At 45.0% G+C, this 22,155-nt stretch overlaps 1 protein-coding gene across 4 annotated transcripts in view; it reads left to right on the forward strand.

Moving 5' to 3' along the window:
* Positions 1-4,135: 4,135 nt before the first annotated feature.
* DOCK11 (dedicator of cytokinesis 11) overlaps positions 4,136-22,155 on the forward strand; it is a 207,467-nt gene continuing 189,447 nt past the window's right edge. Inside the window, exon 1 of one of the 4 annotated variants that reach the window (XM_058291219.2) lies at positions 4,136-4,798. In XM_058291219.2, the coding sequence (XP_058147202.1) occupies positions 4,697-4,798 (102 nt within the window). In that variant the 5' untranslated portion in view covers positions 4,136-4,696. The remainder of the gene's footprint in view (positions 4,799-22,155) is intronic. The other 3 variants (XM_058291220.1, XM_058291221.1, XM_058291218.1) reach the window with 3 other exon arrangements.

Consider the following 22,155-nt stretch of genomic DNA (forward strand, 5'->3'; position numbering starts at 1 on the left):
GCTTCACAGGTTGTTGAATTGAGGGCCTCAGTTTTCCACCGGCTGTTGGCCCCCCTGTAGAACTTTTGAGATAAGTGAGGCCCCAGCCAACACCTCAACTACAGCCTTGTAAGAGTCTCTGAACGAGAGACCAAGCTAAGCCATTATCAGATTCCTGAGCCACTGAAATTGTGAGATCATAAATATTGCTGTTTTAAGCCAGTATGTTTTGAGGGCAACTCGGTACTCATTGATAGATAATATATTGGATTGTGTAGGTTACTGTCAGTAAAAACTGCACAAGGCGGTTGATTCAAAGCACTGGCTAATGTGTTACAAATAGACGGTAAGAGGGCAAGGGTGAAAGCTGGGTCAGTGGAGAGCCATTGAGATATTTAGGCAAGAGATGCTGGTGGCTGGGACTAGGGAGCTATTGGTAGAGATGGTGAGAATTGGTTGGATTTTGGATGTATTTTGAAGGCAGAGCCAACAGGATTTGCTGTTGGATTTGGATGTGGGGGTGAAAGCAATGGAAGTACCAGAGATAGATAATGAGCAACCTTACCTGTGCATCTTGTGTTACAAGTGAGAGTTTTTATTTGGCCTTGATTCTTAGAAGTGGAATTTCCAGGTCAAAGGACTCAATGGCATTTTTTTTTTTTTGCTACATTCCCCAATACAAAAGTTTTTTTTTCATTTTTTATTATCTTTTTTTAAAGATACATAGGTCAAACAAAATGTTACATAAAAAATATAAGAGGTTCCCATATACCCCACTCCCCACACCTCCCACTCCTCCCACATTGAAAACTTCATGAGTGTGGTACATTCATTGCATTTGATAAGTACACTTTGGAGCATTGCTACACAGCATGGATTCTAGTTTATGTTGTAGTTTACACTCTCTCACAGTCCCTTCAGTGGGTTATGGTAGGATATAGAATGTCCTGCATCTGTCCCTGCAATATCATTGAGGACAACTCCAAATCATGAAAATGCCCCCATATCACACCCTTTTCCCTCTCCCTGCCTTCAGCAACTCCCATAGCCACTGTCTCCATATCAATGATAGAATTTCTTCCTCAATGGCATTTCTAACCTTTGTATCTCAGGTTCAACTAGGATATAGTGTTAACATGCAGGTAAATTTGCAAGAAATCAAAGATATTTAACAAATGTGGAAAATAAATCATCCAATAAAATGCCCTATTTTGAAGCTGTAGGAAAGCCCCTACAATTTCTCCTTACTATGTGAGTGTAGCAATGTCCAAATCCTACTCAGATTCAAGGTGCAGCTCACACGCCCCCTCCTTCAGTGTGACGTCCACAGACCCTAGTCAGCTATGAACTTGCCTGCCTCTTGACCTCAAATATGGTACTTATCGCATACTATCTGGTATCATAAATACATTCTCTATTAGACTTTTTGTCCTGCATGGAGTGTCTTTCATTCATCCTGCATCCTCAATGCAGAACACAATGTTCAATGTTTATGTAATCAAACAGAAGTCCTAAAGTGAAAGAGTGAAACCTATCATCTCAGGAATGAGCGTGGAGTCTACACAAAAGTCAGATGGTTTTTGCCCAACATCAGTGCAACATATGCTTTCCATGGCTCACAAGGTTCTGCATAAATTGCTTATTTTTCCGACTGCATCTCACACCACTCCTCTTTCTTCACTCCTTCTGCTTAGCCACAATGGACTCGTTTCTGTTCTTGGAGAACACCAAATCTTCTCCTATCTCCGGGCCGTTGTTCCTGTAATGCCTTCTGCCTGGGATGCTCTACCTCCTGATCTTTGCTGGCTGCTGCTTTTCTTTCAAGAGTCAGCTCAATTTTCACCTCTTCAAAGAGGCCGTTGTTGTACATCTATTCTAAATGAGGTTGCCAACTCCAATTACTCTCTGTCATAGCGCCTGGATTATCCATATATAGCATTTATCCCTTTCTCAAATTAATTTGTCCATTTGTCTGCATTGGAATGTAAGCTGCAGAAGAGGGACTTTGCCTGTCTCATTCAATGCTGTACCTTCACTGCCTACTCTAGTGCCTGGAGTAAGGATACTTTTGCTTGAAAGTAACACAATACTCAACTAAAAGTAGCATAAACCATGAGGGCTTAGTTTTCTCACATGAAAAAGAACCAGGGGTTGGTTCAACAGTTCAGTGATGTCCAGATTCTGGATTGGCTTCTCTGTGATTCTCTTGGCCTTCACTGGCAGTTGTAATATGGCTGCCAAAGGCCTTATCATTACCTGGAAACTTCTGCCTCAAGAAGAAAGGTGGGGGAAACGGATGTGGTTCAATGGATGTGGTTCCCATCTACCATATAGGAGGTCCAGGGTTCAATGCCCAGGGCCTTCTGGCGAGGGTAATCCAGCCCACATGGCAAACTGGCCCATGAGGAGCGCCAGCCCATGTGGGAATGCTGCCTGTGCAGGAGTGCCACTCTGCATGGGAAAGCTGCCCAGCATAGGAAAGCCACCCCATGCAGGAAAGCCGCCCCGTGCAGGAGTGCCAGCCGATGCGGAGAGCTGTCGCAGCAAGATGACACAACAAGAGACACAGAGGAGAGAAAATAAGATGTAGCAGAAGAGGGAGTTGAGGTGGTGCAAGAGAGCAATTGCCTCTCTCCCACTCCGTAAGGTCCCAGGATGGGTTCCCAGAGACTCACAATGAGAATACATGAAAATACAAGCAGACACAGAAGAACACACAGTGAATGGACACAGAGAGCAGACTACGGGGGTAATGGGGTGGGGGGGGGGGGGAGATAAATGAGCCTTTAAAAAAAAAAAAGGTGGGCAGAGGTCTCTCTGCTCATCTCTTTTTATCAAAATGGAAAAATTTTCCCAGCAGTCCTCCTCTCACACTTCCCTTTTATCACATTGGACCAAACTGAGTGGGAATCTAGTCCATCTCACTAGGAAAAGAGAATGAGAGGATCGTGATTTAGTTTATTAATTTTTATCATTTTTTAAAACTAGGTATGATTTATCACCTGGATCTGGGCCTGCCTTCCCTAAACTGTTTGGCTCCACCCAGTACCTGGAGCAAATCTGGGTTCTTTTAGCATAAGGAAGAAACATTATGGCTCTTGAAGAGGTAACCAACAGCGTAGGCCACATAGGCATTCATGGATTCGTGTTGATTCACTTACATTTTTAAAACCAGCAGTTTCTCTCTCCCTATACATTATCTGTGCAAAAGGAAGCTATGTGATACATTGCTTCTGCCTTCTGAGGCCTTCCAGGTCCCAGAGCCACAAGGAGCCTCCATCTGTGTTTTATTAGGACTACTGTGACAGCTGCAGAAATCGGCTTACTGCTAAGAGACACTGCTTTTCTGGGTTCACAAACACATTATTCTTGGCCTGGTTTCCATGACCAAAGTCACACATGTAGGTGTAGTACTGCTTGGCCTTTGGAGGTGGTTTGAAAAATGGGGAGAGTAACCTATGGCAACCGTAGGAAGCCTCTAAGAAGGGCTGCATGGTTCCCAAGAAATCACGGGTCATTCTAAAGTTCTAAACAAATAAGAGACCAGCTAGAACACTGCCTTCAGCGATCAGTGGAGCCACTCGCTTTGCACTGGGAGAGGTTTTACAGTATCACTAGTACTTCAAGGTTCCCATTCTTATTTCTGTCTCAAGCATATTTGTTTTACGCCTAGTCAGATGTTCTTTGATTCTTGGAAAACAATTTCTTAGAAGGTGAAGCGTATAAGGAAAGGAGTAGGAAACGGAGAGTTGATGACAGGACACATGGAGAAACCTCGAAACCTCTAGAAGACGGGTCAATACCCCAGACTCCGCCCCCCCCCCCCTCCCCGCGCGCACAGTCATCGCTGAACTAGACAACCTGCCACGGGCTCGGGGGCCGCTGCTCAGTTCTCCCCCGATCCGGGCGGAGGATCTGCCAGTGAGTTCCCACTTCTTCAATCCGGCCCCTTCCCCGTGGTTGTCCCCGCGAGAAAGCCAGAGTGCGTAAGAAAATAGCGTGGGCAGAGAGGGAACCCAAGCTAGCCGCTCGGGCCAAAATAACCGCTCTCTCCTTCAACACCCCCGAGACTCTTCCCCGGTGGAGCACACAATAGGCAGCCGCTCCACGCCTCGGCCCTGGGATCTTGCAGGGCGGGCAACGCGAGAATTTCCCCAGATCTGGTGCAGGCACGCAGCCTCTGGGGCGGGAGAGGAGCCCCGCTCTTGGAGACATTTCATCATCACCCCGCATAAAGAAACACACACACGAAATAAAGCAGCAGCCAGATCTCCCCTTCCGGATGCGGCTGCACCAGCAACATCAGCTGCGGGCGGAGCCCGAGCGGTTGCCACTTCCCCCCTCCTCCCTCGTGACCCTCGCGCCCCCCCCCCAACTCTCCCTCCCTCTCCACACCCTTCCTCTCCAGACACACCCTCCTTTGCCTGGTGGCGCTCCGAGCTCGCGCTCTCCGGAGGGAGAGCGGGGGTGGAGAGGGAGCTGCTGCCGCCGCCGCTGCCACCCGGCAGGACAGTGAGCTAGCAAAACGAGCGAAAAAAGGAGGGAAAGGAGGGGGGAGGAGCAGCCGCGGGTGGGAGGGAGGAGCAGCGTGAGCCGCGCCACCGTGGAGCTGCGATGTGGCCGGCCAGCCGTCGTGTAAACAGAGGGAACAGCAGCGGCCGTGGCCGCCCCGGCCCGGGGCAGTGAGGACGCCTGCCGAGACCTGACCACCGCTGCCATGGCCGAAGTGCGCAAATTCACCAAGCGGCTCAGCAAACCAGGCACGGCGGCCGAGCTCCGGCAGAGCGTGTCGGAGGCCGTGCGGGGCTCCGTGGTGCTGGTGAGTGGCCGGGAGACCGGAGCGCCCCCGGGGACGCGCTCCTGGCGGGAGCGAGGTGTTCGCTTCCCGCGCGCGGGGTCCGGGGAAGGAACGGCGCTCCGGGCGACTGCCAGGTGCCACGGCGCGCGCTCTCTTTCTCCGCTCCAGTAAGTTTTTCGCACAGGCAGCGGCTGGCCGGGGTCCGAGTCCCAGGCGCCCGCCGACAGCGCGCCTGCTGCCCGGCACCGCGGTGGCGCACACGGGGCTGGACGCCGACGCGCAAACAGGGGCTGCGGTGGCCCCGGGGGAGGCAGGAGCTCTGAGCCCGGGCGGCGAGTGTGAGATAGTGAGCAGACTTCACGCTGCCCTAAACCGGACACAAAGAGCTGGGGACCAGCGCACACACAAGATCCTGATTCCCTCCTGCGGGAACCTGAGGCAGCCTAGGCGGAAGGATGCGATGAGCCTTTTGCACAGACACACTTGTGCGCGCGCGCTCACACACACCGTGTACACAAAAAAGAACCCCACCCAAAAAGCCCCGGGCGCCCATGCTCGGGCGGGCGGTGAGAAGAGAGGAAGCAGAGCTACTTCCTCCTGCTACTGGGGAGGGTAGTGGTGGGTGTTGAAGGGGTGCTGCTGCTCCCGCGGTGGGAGGAGATTGGAAATAGCAGGGTTCCGGGAGCCAGTGGGCGCGGGGGCTGGCTGCCGCAGGAGAGTGTGTCCTCTGGGACCACGGAAGGCTCCAGAGGCGAGGAGATGGGGCTATGTGGGTTTGAAGGAAGACTTGGTGTGCCAGTCTGGGGGCGGATGACCTGGCGTCAGAGCCCACAGCTCGGGGTTGGCGGATGCCTCCGAAGCTGGCAGGGCTGGGGGATGGGGATTTCGAAAGCGCGGCTGACCCTTTGGGAGCCCTCCGGTCGTACCCCTGGCTTGGGACTATCTGAGTAAGGAGAGAAGCGGACCGGTGCTAACGGGCGCGTAAACCCCTTCTCCTGTTTTCAAGACATTTGTTGCCAATTTCCTGGACTAGAGAACAAACCCTAAATAAGCATTCGGGCCAGTTAATTAGTGTTTGTTTTGATACTTTGGTTTGAGCGCGTTCCCCCCCCCCCTCCTGCTTTACACCGTGTGGTGGGCTGTCTTTGTCCAAACAACTTATCGAAAGGGAACTTCACAGCTTTTCCTTGTAATTTTTCTGTTGATCTTGTAGAATCAGCAATAAAATAAAACCAACATTAAAGGGAGGCGGGGGAGCCTGCTCCCAATAGTGGAGAAAGTTGACATTAGGGGGAGTTCTGGAGGAGGATCAAAGGTAAAATATGTACCTTTGAGAGAAAGATCTGATCCCTGATAGCTACAACTGTGCAAAGCCGCGAGACTGTAAAGAAATCTCTCTTTCTGGCTGGACCCTTGAAAGTTTAATCCTGCTGTTAGCGGAGCTAAACCCAGACCTTTAATGTTGTTTTAATGGACTTGGATTTTGGAGTGAGGCCTGTGGAGGTAAGATTGGAACCTCACTTGTTACCACAGCCAGTTAAGAGGGGAAGACAAACTGTGTGCAGGGCATTTATACCAGGGCTTTCTCATCATGGGTGATTCAGTCTGCCTAGCAGAGGGAACACTTTCCTAAATTCAGGAAAAAAGAAAGCTTTCCTTGAGCATGGGCGGCTGGCCTTCTACCACATCCTTTGGAGAGCTTAGAGGTAGACAGATGGTCTCAAGAGAATAAATGAGTCTTAGCAAACCTCCGTTGGGATTTGACCAGCGTTTGACCTGTCACTCACCCCCCTCTGGCATAATAATAACATTGGAATTCTTGCCCAGGTTTTTTAGGTTTTAAAAAGAACTTAATGCAGCACAGGTGCAGCTGTTCCTGCCTGACCAATGACCACAGATGGTAAAGCTAGAGACACTGTTACTGGGAGGACACTCTTTAGGAGATGCTAAAGGAATATTTGTTCATTTATCTTGTGTGTTATACACGTTGAGATGTTGGGGATGGGTAGAATGGTTTCTAGTAATCTAAATTGATCTAGTCATCTAAATCAGTGTTGAACCCCATCTGCTAGATGTCCTTTAATAAGTGACAATAACTGAATGTGGATGACTTTTTCTTTTATTAGTGTTCATTTCCATCCTGTGTTGGGTCTGTGTGTGTGTGAATAGGACCCCCAGATTATGCACACAAATCAGTTTTGGATTAGTCATTTCACCTTAGTAAATGCTATGCTTAAACAGTTCAGTTGATTAAGAGATAAAGACACAGTCCTAAATGACTCTTTGTTGGCCCTTACTTTTCTGACACAAAGGGCTGTTACCAAAGTTAACAAAGCCATGGTAGTTGGAGAGAAGCGAACTATGTTGCAGCTGCTGCCATAGCCTGATTCTTTTCTGACTTAAGCCCTAAAGTGACATTAGGGACAGCTGAGGTAGGATTGTCATGTGCTGCTGTAAACCCACGACAGACGCATTAAGGCTTCCATATGAGATCAATTCATTCTTGCAGCAGGTTGAGCTTTGCTGTGGTGGATCTCTCACCAGAACTTGGAAAACTGACCAAGCTGAACAAATACACAATATTTCCTGTTAGGGATTTTTTTTTTTTGGTCAATTATTCCCTTGTTGACATGTTGCTAACATCATTCAGTTTTGCTCCTGGTCCTGGGCTATATATAGCACGTAGTTGTGTATTCAAACCTTTATCCAGTTAATAATACTCCCATGAATCTGTTAACTACATAATGAAGCAGATGGAGAAAGACTGTTTCGTTCTTGCATTTTCCTGTAAGTTCACTGTTTTTCTAAAGGTCAGTTATAAAATGAAGAAAGGGATAATTGGCAGATATTTCTTGAGAGGGGCTTGGGGAGGAATATTATAACCTGAGTGTGTAATTCACTGAGAAGTGTTTACATATATACATGCTTAAAATATAGAGTTTTAACATTTTTGTAAAAATTCAGGATCAAGCTGTTTGTCTTGGGGAAAACAAAGGCAATTGATACACCTGTTGTATTATGGTTGCCTGTAAGAGGAGCCACCGCGTAGCCTGGGAAAGTCACCTAGTAGGTGTTTAAATACGATTTGCTGCAGCTGCACTCTCGATGCTTTCTGTGCCAGAGGATCCAGAAAGAGTTGCTAGATGTTACAGGTTGTAGCTCCTTGAGGCATGGCAATGCATGCAGAGTCCCCTGGCTGGCATTGCCCAGATTTCATGTAACTCCAGTAGAGAAAAGCTCTCGAAAAGCCGACAGTGGCTGGAAAGTATCAGCAGATGTTAACTGCTGCCTCTCTTCTCCCACCCCCACCTGCCATAGACAACTACTTTTGTTTATGTTGCATTTAAGGAAGGACTGAAAATGAATCAGCTACGCTGCTCCTCCTTCCCAGGAGAATCTGTGGGAAGTACTTAATATAGGACAAAACCCACAGCTTTATCTGTGTAAGGAGGTGTGAATTTACACCGTGGAATAAAGCCAGTTGCAACTTGGACTTCTTGAACAAGTGTTTCCAGTTCAGAGACTTAGTTCATCTCTGAATGAACTAAGAATCAGGAAAGTTAGCCAGAATGTTGATGTCTAAATACAAAAGTCTCACTAATCCTCCTGGCTTCTCTGGGTTAGCATTGCTGAGTGAGCCACTGCTCAAGGATCTGTCCAAAAGACTAGTGCAAATTTTACTTTGAAACCAGGGGGGCTTCTTTGCCTAACCCTCTTTTAAGCACCATGTGGAATTTGTTTCCTAAGAATAATTTTTAAGAAAAGCTTCAGAATTATTTTTTTTGATATTCTAATCATCAGTAGGCCTTCTCTCTTTAAACTTTTTTTTTTGAATGCGACAGCTTCCTGCCCTGAGGGGCTTAGCTTTCCCATAGCTCCAGCCTCAAGCACCAGAAACTCATGTTTTTTTTTTAAGATTTATTTATTTATTTCTCTCCCCTCCCCCCCCACCCGGGTTGTCTGTTCTCTGTGTCTGCTGCATCTTCTTTGTCCGCTTCTGTTGTTCTCAGTGGCACGGGAATCTGTGTTTCTTTTTTTTGTTGCATCATCTTGTTGTGTTAGCTCTCCGTGTGTGTGGCACCATTCCTGGGCAGGCTGCACTTTCTTTCGCGCTGGGTGGCTCTCCTTACGGGGCGCACTCCTTGAGTGTGGGGCTCCCCTACACGGGGGACACCCCTGCGTGGCAGGGCACTTCTTGCAAGCGCATCAGCACTGCGCATGGGCCAGCTCTACACGGGTCAAGGAGGCCGGGGGTTTGAACCACGGACCTCCCATGTGGTAGATGGACGCCCTAACCACTGGGCCAAGTCCGAGGGCCAAGTCCGCCGCCCCTCTTTAAACTTTTATTGCCTTACTACATAAGGAATGCATGTTAATTGTAGAAAAGTTAGAAAAACAAAAGTAAGAATCATCACCGTCCCATCACCCATAGCAACCTGTTAATATTTTGATGTACAGGCTTCAAGACTATTCTGTGGAGCAGGTGTAGCTCAGTGGTTGAGTTCCTGCTTGGCATGTACAAAGTCCCGGGTTCAATCCCCTGTACCTCCTTAAAAAAAAAAAAAGACTCATATGTATACACATGCACAGAAATATATGTTTTGAAACAAATATATCAAACATTTAAAATAATTTTTCACTCACAAATATATTGCGAACATCTCTTCATATTGATAAATATAAATCTACATCATAATGTTTAATGAGTGCCCAAAATTCCATTATGGATGTACCTTTATTGTTTGATATTTTGTTAGTTTCAAACTTTGTGCTTTATAAATATGAGCTGTCCAGTACAATTACCACTAGCCACATGTGGCTATTTACATATAAATTAATTAAAATCAGTTCCTCCGTTGCACTTGCCACACTTCAAGTGCTTAATAGCCCTATTGAGCTAATGGCTACCATATTGGACAGTGTGGATACAAGACATTTCCATCATTGCAAAAAATTCTCTTAGTGCTGTTATAAATACTGACTAAAGGAACATCTTTGAGCAGGCATTTTCACATTTGCTAGATTGTCCCCTTAGGATAAAATCCCAGCAATGGAATTGCTTGCCCAAAGATTATAGACATTTTTAGTATTACAAATTCCTAATAAACATAGTATTAAACCGCTCTCCAGGATGTTGTTTCAGTCTACTCTTACCGGCAAAGTAGGGGTGTTAATTTCCCCTCTTGCCAACAGTGGGTATTAATATCTTTTTAGTCTTTGCAATCCGATAGGTAAATCATCATGGTTCTAATTTGCATTTCTTTGATTACTGATGAAATTGAACAGTTTTTCGAAGGTTGATTAGTCATTTGTATTTTTTTTGAGGATTTGGATGAAACTTCTTACAGACTTATTTCCTTATTTGTAATTCTTACAGTATCAGTCTTCACCTCCCCGCCCCCCCCCCCACGATTCTGGGGTAGGGCCAGGCATCTGTGTTGTAAAAAACCACCCCAGTTGATTAGATTCTGACATGTACAGAACCACTGACCTAGTCCAATTGCCCATTCAAGGCAGAAATGTCCCATACACATATCTAAGAAAAATGATTATTTAGTTTCTGCTTAAACACTCCTTCCCTGCTAGAGGGCTCTGTTCAAAATTGTTCTTAAGCTGGAGTTCATTCTAAGTTCTTCCACAGGCCAGGCCTAGCTCTGCTGTTAGGAGCCATGGAGAATACATCTACTTCCTTTCTCACATTACAACCCCTCAGCTACCATGTCATTTTGTGTGTGTGGAGGGTTGTATATGAATTTCTTTGTGTGTTGAGGACATAAATTTTTTTAAAAACCTTTTATTGTGGTAGCACATATACAACTCTAGTTTTCCCATTTTAACCTCTTTCAAGTGTATAGTTTAGTGGTATTAATGACATTAATTACAAGTATTGTGCTACCATCACCAACATCCATTACCCCAACTTTTTATCACCTCGAACCGAAACTCTACCCGTTATTACCCTTAAACCACTCCCTTCCAGATAATCTGTAACCTACTATCTGTTTCTATGAATTTGCATATTCTAGATATTTCTTATAAGTGAGACCATACAATATCCTTTTACGTCTGGCTTATTTCACTCAACATGATGTCCTCAAGGTTCATACATGTTGTTTGTAGCATGTGTCAGAATTTCATTGCGTTTTATTGCTGAATAATGTTCACCGACTGTTTAGATCACATTTTGTTTATTCATCTTTGCGTGGACGCTTGGGTTGCTTTCACTACCATGTCATTTTTAAATTCACTCTTTACAATGCCAAGTAGCCTTCACTCCTCTCCTTCATACCTTACATGACTTGGTTTCAAAATTGCTCACTATCATGACCATCCTGTTGGGGCTCTTTTTCAAGTCTTCAATGTCTTAACATGTGAGAAGAGGTAGAGCACAGGCTCTCGAGTCAGACGAGCCCTGGAATCGGACCCCTGTCACCTGTTTGCCTTGTGAACTGAGGCAAGTAACCTATTATTTTCCTCATCTGTGAAATGGGAATAAATAGTTGTACCCCTCCGTGGGGTTGTAAGGATTAAAGGAGGGAAGATGGAAAATGTCTGAAATAAAGTGATTGATAAAGGTTAAAAAAAGTTATGGTGAAGTGAAAAACTATACAATGAGAGTATGTGTTTCTTACACATTCTGAATGTATCCTATGACCGCCAAGAAGCCAGAGGCTGTATGTTTAGCTGTCTTCTGAGTGCCTCGCACAGTGCCTGGAAAGCAGTAGGTAGTTAGTATGGGTTTTGTGGGAAATACACTGGCAACAATACATATGGTGGATTGAGTGTTGGGGAAGTCAAAATATAGTTATTTATACTAGTTTAGGAGAGAAATAAATGCTTTAAGTGAGACAGTGAGAATGAAGATAAGGGGGAAGATGTAAGAGACCTGTCAGTGATAAAATCAACAGGATTTGGTGACCCTTGAAGGGGGAGGGAGAGAGGAGGTGGAGTCAAGATGACTTTGAGGTTTCTCAGCTTGGGTGAACATGAGGAAAACATGTTTGGTGATAGGGGAAGGGAAAAGAAAATGAGTAACCTCCACTTGAGAGTTGTCAGGACAAAGCCAGCTTTCAGTCAAGCAAGGCGGTGGTGGAGAGAACGTTCTGGGGAAAGGCTGAGCATGTAGGGTTTTGTTTTTGCAAGAGAGTAGACTTTTCAGGGGCAGAGAGGACTGTTCCTAGAGGGATCAGGAAAGGAAGAGCAAAGAAAAGGCAAGGGCTAGGAGGGAAGAGTTGAGATTGTAGGTGAGATTAATTGAGGTTAGCACCTTTGGTGATGAGGAGAGTGGGAGGCAAGGTGTGGAGAAATGATCTGGAGGCCAGCCTCAGAATTTGTTAGAATGGTAAATTCCTCCCCTAGGCAGGTCCCCTCTCCCAGAGTCTGCCTTGGGGGTGAGGGGCAGATGAGCTCCTTCCTCAGATGCTGGAAGAATCTGAATAGAATAGTTCCTAGGGACTCCCAAACCTGAAAAGTAGATTTGATGTATGCAGATAGCCAAAACAGAGGCTATAAAAGCAAGATAGGAGGCAAAAGTTTCTGCCGTCTCTCTTTGGTTAGTGTTCTGACAACTCTGCTCCCTGTACTCCCCAATACTTTTTTGTTGTCCTTTTTCAAGAATTCAGTCCTTTCTGGGTTAAACAACGTTAAGCAGGCTTTACTCTACTAATGAATATTCTTAATCTGTACCAAGAGGATTTAGTATATGTCATTTCCCACATTTATTTGATTACCAAGCTCTTTTATTTATGGACTATAAAAAGTAGCTGCTACCTTCCAAAATTCCTGGTGCTCCATTTCAGGATCTGTGCTGCTTGTTTGTGGAATTCATTTCAAAGGAGCAATTCACTTATTTGATTTTGCTTTCTCCTGAGATGTAAAATTGTCAGTAAGGCATGTTGAGAATTTATTGGATCTTTCAGTTTTTACAGAAGGGGAGGCCGGAAGCCACAGGAGGGAGAAGAAGGTAAAGCCATTTCCCCTTTTCTGTAAATCCTAACAGTAATTTTATAATACATTTCACTTTGGGATTTAGATCTCTTGGTTTCCAGTTGTTTTTGTCAGGAGTGCAGAGAAGTCTTGGTAACATTGGCAGGCTGGTTATATCAACCTAGAGCCAGATGCCTTTTCAAAATTGTCAGGGCCCCTCCCTGGAGGCTCACAAAGCAGTAACTGGAGTGGGGCAAAGGGACAGTCTTATTTAGTTGTCATTGCTTATGAGTGCATACTTGTTAGAGTAGAGTGGTTTAGAGTGTGAGTCTGCTTCTTACTAGCCGTGTGACTTTGGTCTAGTTATTTAACCTTCCTGGGCCACAGTAACCCCTTCTTGAGCTTGGTGAAGAGCTTACGTGAGTTATTGCATGTGAAGCACTTAGAGCCTGGCTTGGCATGTAGGAAACACTCAATGGCTGTTGGCTTCATTTACTATTATTATTCCCAGGCTTATGGTGGGCAAGGGAAGTGTTGTGTATGTGTTAGAAGTCAACAGACAGGAAAGTAAACTGGCAGAAGGGAAACAGATTCCATTCCTTTTCATTTTCTTGTTCCAAAACATGCTCCAAAGGGCAAGCTCCATGGCTCAGCCAAGAACCCTTCTTGCAAGAATAAGCCGGCAGACCCCTCTCTACAAGGATCTTGGTCATATCCGTTCTTGGTCTGACTTCATCATACTGAAAAACTGGATGGATGTAAGATAGAGCTACTGGCCTTTGGCAATTTCCAGCTGCACACTGGAGCATCCAGTCCTATGCCTGGGGAGAAGGTCCTCCTGTATAGGAAACTACGTGTGTGACCTTTGGCAGGAGCTTCATAACAGTCTTTATATATATTTTATATATATATATATAATATATATAAAATTAATTTTTATTTTTAAAGAAGCTTTAGGTTACATAAATGTTACATAAAAAATATAAAGGATTCCCATATGCCCCACTGCCTCCCTTTCCCATATAAGTCTTGATTGTTTGTGGTCTATGCAAAAGGGATGGTTAGAGGAGAATTGGGTGCCGGATAGAAAAACAGAACTCCAGCGCTCTTTCCTTTCCCTTTCAAAACTTTGACATTCCTTTCACTCATTAATCCCTACTTTTAAAAGTTAAATGAACATTAATATTCAAATGCCTTTTTAAAAAATCTATTCTGGAAACATGTACTTCCGTGGACATTTTTAAAGCTTAAAGGTCACTGAAGAATTTAATATACTTCTCTAGTCAGTCATTCTGGTTTTCTGGTAGTACGGTAAGTTCTATTAAGTATATTGTGTCTATTAGGTATATTGTGTCTACAAGTTCCCAGCATAGTAGAGACGGTGGAAAACATGCCAACTATCCCAGCTTACATGTAGGTTGCCCATTGTCTGTACACAACCTTGCATAATCATGCCCAGATTTGCTGTTAATGATCTCCTGCAGTTTTTCACCATCTTATTTTCATTGCTTATTTTTTAAAGGTTTGTTTATTTCTCCCATCATTTTTGTGCTCACTGTCTGCTCTGTGTCTGTTCATTGTGTGCTCTGTGTCTGCTCATCTTTTTAGGAGGCACTGGGAACCAAACCTGGGACCTTCTGTGTGGGAGGGAGGCACGCAATTGCTTGAGCCACCTCTGCTCCCTGTTATGTCTCCTCACTGTGTTTCCTCATTGTGCCAGCCCATGGCGTCAGCTTGCTGTCTTGCTTGTTGACTTTAGGAGACACCGGGAACCGAACCCAGGACCCCCCCATGTGGTAAATGGGTACGCAACTGCTTGAGTCACATCTGTTTCCCTTTATTGCTTATTGAGTTAATCGTTAATAGCAAGTTATGTATTTGTTTGTCTTGACCGCTAATGTTAGATTGCTTGTATTTCTAGCGGCTGAGAAATATTTGAAGATATTCTGACACTTCAGTTTTCCCATGATGTTGCTGTCCCTAATGATTGAATATACATTTTTTTACATTTTTATTGTCTTTTTTTTTTCAAAGCTACATAGATCACAAAAAATGATACAGGGAAGCAGATTTGGTTAAAAAATATAAGAGGTTCCCATATACCCCCCCCCATGTGGGAGCGTTTTTGGGACTTCAAGTTGTCGTAAATGATATTGCAGGGACAGATGCTGGACATTATATATCCTGAATATATTTCACTTGGTGAGATTTAACTAAGAGGTTAAGTGCTTCTCAAAGTCCCTGAGACAGAACATATTTACTGGAAGTGTTTTTGTTGAAGAGCAAGTGTTCATTGTCAAGAGGGTAGGAAATTCATTTGTATAGGATATCTTTGAAAGTATGACACTCCCTTGTATTTTCATATCCTCCAATCTTCTGAAGAGGTAAAGAAGCTGCTATGTCTATGACTTCTTGTGTCCTTGATGCAGTAACTGTTAAACATGTACCACATTGTTGTCACCACTGTTTTATAAATGGAGAAACAAGACATGGTTTGGAGTGAGGCAAATTTACTAAATGTTAGAACAGGTAATGAACTCAAGGTGTCTCGATTCCTTTGGAGTAGTCATGTATAGAAGCACTAGTTCCTATCCCAAGTTCCATAATAAATCAGGAAGGAGAGAAGAGGAAACTTTTTGTATGGTTTCCATCAGGCTCCCATTCTATTGGGGAACAGTGTTTATTTCTGAACAGTCTTAGGTTTTGATAATGGGAAAATAGGAGGTGGGGACAAAAAGAAGAGGGGTGGGGTTATTATTGAAAAACAGGGGCAAAATCAGAATAGACTTTTCTTTTCCAAAGTGTTTGCAATTGGCTGTTCTTCCTTTTTTTCGCTCCTTGAATAACTGTATGGAAACAATCTCAAGAACACTGGCTCTGCAAAGGTGCCTGGGATCATTTTCATGGAATGGTTTTTATGATTTTTTTTTCAAGCAGGTTAGTGCTGTCCAAAAATAACAACATATATATTAATATTTCTTTCCATACCTTTTATATTGGTAGTTTAGTTTTCTCACTTGAGAAACGGCCAACTTTATGCCTTGCAGGAGCTGTTGTCACTGTGTTCATCGTGTGATTTGATGAGTGTTGTTGGCATAACCAGTTTATTTCCACAGGTCAAATTCCTAATGCTTTAGTGCGTTAAATGGCTTCCAGAGATTTGAGGGCGGCAATGCCACCTTCTAAGTTGCCTAACTTACCACCAAGAAATAATTTAAGTCCTGGAAGTCTCTGAGTCAAAAGTTGAGCTAAATCATTATTTAAAGGCTCCTGGGGACTAATAGCTCTTGTTGTGTCCAACAGAGAGTTTATGACACGCACTATTGCTTGTGGAGGAAAGAAGGCTCTCTACTGGCGAACTTTGCCTCTGTCTGCCCCTGCAAAACAGTCTGGCAGAAGTATCACCAGGAGAGCCAGAAGAGAATTCCACTAGGCTTCTCACTTAAGTTCTGTAATAACAGGCTGCCTCCCTCACCCTGCCTCCCTCTCTCCTGTCTCTGCATGTAGCTGGAGCTACTCAGATGTCCAGTGCTGGCTCAGCACCTCCCCAGGCTCAGAGACCAGCCAGGGCCTAAGCAGGGGGAATCAGAGGTCTCTCGCATTCAGAGCTCAGGTACTCAGCCTCTGGTTGTCCAGGCTGCTGGTTCTGCCCTCTTTAAAATCCTTTTTCAGTCATTGGGTTTTTGTCTTTCTTGTATCCCTGTTATTCCGTCCCTGTCTTGACCCCCTACCCCATATCTAAACCCATGCCTTGGTATTCTGATCAGCGGCCCAGTTCTGCTAGGAGTGAATTCTGGCCTCATCATTACTGATTCTTCTCAGGAGACGGGCCCTGCCTCACACTATGACCATATGACAGCTTGAGCTCAGTATAGTGGAGTTGTGGACAGAAGGGCTTGAGCATCTGCTTAGAGAGCTAGTGGAGGTTGAGTGCCTGGGATGAGAAGGTTTAGCAAGCGGCCCTGCTGAGGGTTGGACTAGAGGCAGGGTGCACCAGTTTCCTTATGCTGCTCTAACAAATTACCACAAACTTAACGGCTTAAAACAGCACGGATTTTTTATCTCAGTTCTGGAGGTCAGAAGCTTCACTGGTCAACAGTTTCACTGTTGTTTCATGGCGTTAAAGTCAAGGTGTCGGCAGGGTGCCTTCTGGAGGCTCAAGGGTAGAATTCATTACCTTGTCTTTTCCACCCTCTGGAGGCTCAGGCTCCTTCGTTTTTCAAGTCAGCAGGGGCTAGTCTAGTCTTTCTAACACTGTGTCACTCTACCACTGCTTCTATCATTACATCTCTGATTCTGCCTCTCCTGCTTCCCTCCTTTACTTATGAGGGTCCTTGTAATTACTTCGGGCCTACCAGATAATTTTAGGATAATCCATGCTAGAGGTTGGGGAATGGTGGAATCCTAGGGTCAGGTGGCTTCCCATTATGGGCCCTGACATTATGGTAGGAGAGAAACAGGGATCTGATAGACTGGCAAACTGTAAACCAGATATGGAAGTCCTGGCAGAGTTAGAATGAGAAAGCACAATCCCCTTTGAGAATTTGGCTGAAAGAAAGCAGTACAGGTTTACAGCCTGCAATTTCAATTGGAATTATAAATTCTTCATAATTAAAATTGTTCCCACATAGAACTCCCTCAGTCTGAAGTGCTTGTGGGGGGCCACTGCTTTCAGACTTGAGGTGTTTCAGTATACGCACTGGCCAGACATTTAGCAGGCATTTTGCCAGCCCAGGCCTATGGAATTTTCCACCCTTAGCTAAAGGAAAGAGTAAAGAGGTGCCTGTGTGCATGTGCCTGTGTGTCTGTGAGCACGCCTGTGTGCCTGCGTGTCTCTGTGTTTGCATGCACGTACCTGTGTGTGCATGTCTATGTGTTGAGGTCTCCCTCTCTGCCTGTGTGTGTCTCTCTCTTTCTCTGCTTGTGGGTGTTTCTCTCTGCCTGTGTATTTCTCTTTGCCTCTTTTGTGTTGTCAGTGGTTTTAAAAGAGAAATGTATGGTTTCATGTCACAGAGCATAATTCTTTGGCTGACAAACCCCAAAACACTGCTCATGTGTCCTGTGTGAGAGACACTTCAACCATCCTGAAGGTCAAGTTAGATTGGTCAGGGCCTTCCTGTATCTTCAAGGTAATCATAGGACTCCTTCCCAGAAATGGGTTTCTAAAACTCCTGGTTGCGGAAGAAGAAAGATGGACTGGAAAAAAATCTCAGTTCTTTCTGGCTTATTATTTCAGTAGAGAAACTGAGACTTCCTCTCTCCACCAGATCCATTCACTACCATCTTAGAGACACATGCCATAAAAGCTTCCTGGCTTATCATATTTGCACTAGCCCTCCTCATATTTGCCATTATAATGTCCATGATGATCTGATGACAGAGAAGTTTACTGCACTGAAGAAGCACTCTTCCATAGATGTGGATTGCATTTTCTTTTTTTAATTTTTAATTTATTTCTCCCCCCTCTCTCCCCCCCTCGCCCGTTGTCTGCTCTCTCTGCCCATTCGCTGTGTGTTCTGTGTCTGCTTGCATTCTTGTCAGCAGCACTGGGAATCTGTCTCTCTTTTTTTAAAAAAAAGATTTATTTATTTATTTATTTCTCTCCCCTCCCCCCCACCCCGGTTGTCTGTTCTCTGTGTCTATTTGCTGCGTCTTCTTTGTCTGCTTCTGTTGTTGTCAGAGGCATGGGAATCTGTGTTTCTTTTTGTTGCGTCATCTTGTTGCGTCAGCTCTCCGTGTGTGCGGTGCCATTCCTGGGCAGGCTGCACTTTCTTTCGTTCTGGGCGGCTCTCTTTACGGGGCGCACTCCTTGCGCGTGGGGCTCCCCTATGCAGGGACACCCCTGCGTGGCACGGCACTCCTTGCGCGCATCAGCACTGCTCATGGGCCAGTTCCACACAGGTCAAGGAGGCCTGGGGTTTGAACCACAGACCTCCCATGTGGTAGACGGATGCCCTAACCACTGGGCAAAGTCTGCCGCCTGCGTCTCTTTGTTGCCTCATCTTGCTGTGTCAGCTCGCCGTGTGTGCGGTGCTTCCCCCTTATTTTTTTTTTTGTGTGTGGGGTGGCTTTCCTTGTGGGGTGCACTCCTTGCTCATGGGGCACCCCTATACAGGGGGCACCCCTGTGTGGCATGGCACTCCTTGCACGTGGCAGCACTGTGTGTGGGCCAGCTCAACACATGGGCCAGAATGCCCTGGGTATTGAACCCTAGTCTTCCTGTATGATAGGCAGATGATCTATCAGTTGAGCCACATCTGCTTCCCATGCATTTTCTAATTTTTACAGCAATTCGAATTGGCCATGACTGTACTTATCATAGGTCCAACCTATCTTTTATCAGGCCCTTGAATAATTGACCGGCTATAATGTACTAAAAATCATTATGTAACAGAGGAAATCCTTTGATTTTTAAAAAAAAATCTGTAGGGACAAAATATGGAATTAACTATCTTAACTTTCTCCTGTTCGATTTTTCCCTTTATTTTTCAACAGGAAAAAAGTCTCAATTCTTTTCATCAGCTATCTCAATTTTAAAAATCAGATATTTTTAGTGTAATTATGTTAATTTTTTTCTAATGTATTTAGACTTTACTAATCTTTACTAGTAATATATATAAAATGTGAAAGGGTATTAAAAGTAGTCCTATTTAAGTATTCTTTAGAATCTAGTATTCATTAAAAAAAAGATTTATTTATTTACTCCCTCCTTGCTGCTTGCTTCCTGTCTGCTCTCTGTGCCCATTCGCTGCACCTTCTTCTGTGTCTGCTTGTCTCCCTTTTGTTGCGTCATCTTGCTGCGCCAGCTCTCCGCGCGCATGGGCTGTCAGCTCTCCACAGGCGCGGGCCAGTTTGCCTTTACAAGGAAGCCCCAGCAAGGGAACCCAGGACCTCCCCCATATGGTAGACGGGAGCCCAATTGACTGAGCCACATCTGCTTCCCTCTAATATTCATTTTATTATTATAGATTCTTTCCCTTCAACCTGGCACATAAATATATATGTATATGTATGTACGTGTAATTTTTTTTCTTGATTTACTACTTTCTCTTTTGGGATTTTCCTTTTTCTACTGGCTCTCAGCTGAACTTCATGGTTTATGGGTAGTGTGCATTAGATCAGTGAGCTTCCTGACCATTGGTGCCTTAGAATGCTGGAGCATCTGGGAGAAAGAGCTAGAAAGCAAGAGTGTTGTTCGACAACAAGGTAGAGAAAGGAAGACGGACTGAGCTGTGGAAAATAGCTGCCTTGGCTGAGGAAGAAGATAGAGCTTTCCTTCATTTCATGCTAAAATCCTAAGGGAAATGCTTTTAGAACTGTTGCTTGAAGCAAAGCACATGATCTTTCCACTGATTTTTTTTTAATTAATTAAATCTACTTAGGGCAAAGTGTGTGTGGGAGATGTGGTAAGGCAAGAGAAGGACTTAATCTGAGGGAATTGAAGGATTAAAAAAAGACAAAAATGGGGTTTTTATTGCACTATAATAGACCGAGGCCAGAGATTAAATTATTAACAATATTTAATGAGTGCAGCAGTATAATTTTAGACTCAGACGGGGGAAAAAGTGAAACCCTTCAGAAATTGTACTAGGTGAAATGGAACAGTTTTGTCTGAGACCAAAGAGGTGAGTAGACATTTATTCAATGGCTGGAGGCAGTGCCCACTGTCAGCTTGCATAATTCAAGGCCCCAAATCAATTAGTGAAGGCGTTTAGAAAATACTTGTACATAGTTCTCCCCTGAGTATGATAATTGGAACCTAGTTCTGCAATTTAGAGATCAGAGACTCAAGACCATCAGACACCTAAAGAAGCCAGCGTTCTTTTGGGGGCCGAGAGTGGAGGGGTTCATGTGCCAAGTCTGTCTGCTCTCCTTCCTCCCTCTGAGCCTCCTCTGGAACAGGAGAGGGCCAATGGTTCTTATTATTCCAAACCCATGTTTCTCAGGGCTGCAAACTCTGCTTGGTCCGAGTGATAGCAATGAGGGCTTGCTCCTCTGAGCCCTTAACTTTCTCTATGAGTGCTCCCAACCTGGGCTGGCCTCTTTTCACTGAGTATGTTCTCTCTCCACCAAACTCCTTTCTTCCCCTTTCCACCTTCTACTACCTCCAACTGTGCTCCTCTCATCCTGATGTTCCACAATTGCTGCTCCTGATGGTCATCACCTCTCTATACTATCACCTTCCTGGAAAAGCATCTGTATAACTGACTCCCTGGCCCAGCCGCACCACCATAGTGCACCCATAACCAGTCCCTTTGCTTCTCCCTCCCTCCATGCTCTGGGGAATGTCATTCTACTGTGGGCAAACTCCCACTCTCCCCTTCTCATGTTTTTCTCACCTCTTCCATCCCTCCTTCCTCAGTGTTTGGCCAAAACATGTTCCCCGTGGGACAGAGTGATCACTGTACTACTTTTATTTTACTTTTTAATCTTTTCTTTAGCCAAGGATGGAAAATTCCAAAGACCTGAGCTAATGATGGCTGAGTGCCTTCTCTGTAAATGCAGTGGCCTGGGTGCCAAGGGAATGTCGCAGAGCTACGTGTCTGGCTTTGTTTTTTTTTTTTTTTTTCCCAAAGATTTATTTTTTATTTATCTCTTCCCCCCTTCCCCTAGTTGTCTGCTCTCTCTGTCCATTCGCTGTGTGTTCTGTGACTGCTTCTATCCTTATCAGTGGCACCGGGAATCTGTTTCTTTTTGTTGCTTCATCTTGTGTCAGCTCTCCATGTGCGCCATTCTTGGGCAGGCTGCACTTTCGCACTGGGCAGCTCTCCTTATGGGGTGCACTCCTTCCCATGGGGCTCCCCTACGTGGGGGACACCCCTGCGTGGCAGGGCACTCCTTGTGCGCATCAGCACTGCGCATGGGCCAGCTCCACATGAGCCAGCTCCACATGGGTCAAGGAGGCCCAGGGTTTGAACCGTGGACCTCGCATATGGTAGGCGGACACCCTATCCATTGGTCCAAGTCTGCTTTCCCGTATCTTGCTTTGGATTTAGTTCCAACTGAAAGGTGGGGAAGTTCTAGCTATGGGATTATAGAATTAGAATGAAGAGTGTTTTAAGAGATGGTACCATAACAACTACAGGGCCCAATTTATGTCACCAATTAAACTGGGTTTAATTAGGAAAGAGTAACCCTTCACATGAGTGACAAAGGAACTTCCTGCGGCTCAATTTAATTGCAGATTTTTCTTTGTTGGGATAGTTATTTGAGAGGGCCAGGTACCTTTCAGAGCAACATGGGTGGGTTCCCTAGGGAGTAAGAACATCCTCTCAGTTGTTACTAGGTGGAGTTGAGTAGGTCTACCCTACCCTAATATTTATTATTCTCTCACTGGAGTAATAATTTGGACAGGGTTTTGTCCATGTGTCCCTAGAGGTCCAATAAGTCAGAATGGACCCCATCTTGACAGTAAGCTAAGAGACATTGTCTTGAAATAGCTAGAAGCTGTC

The sequence above is a fragment of the Dasypus novemcinctus genome, chromosome X (genome assembly GCF_030445035.2).
Source record: "Dasypus novemcinctus isolate mDasNov1 chromosome X, mDasNov1.1.hap2, whole genome shotgun sequence".
Classification (NCBI taxonomy): Eukaryota; Metazoa; Chordata; class Mammalia; order Cingulata; family Dasypodidae; genus Dasypus; species Dasypus novemcinctus.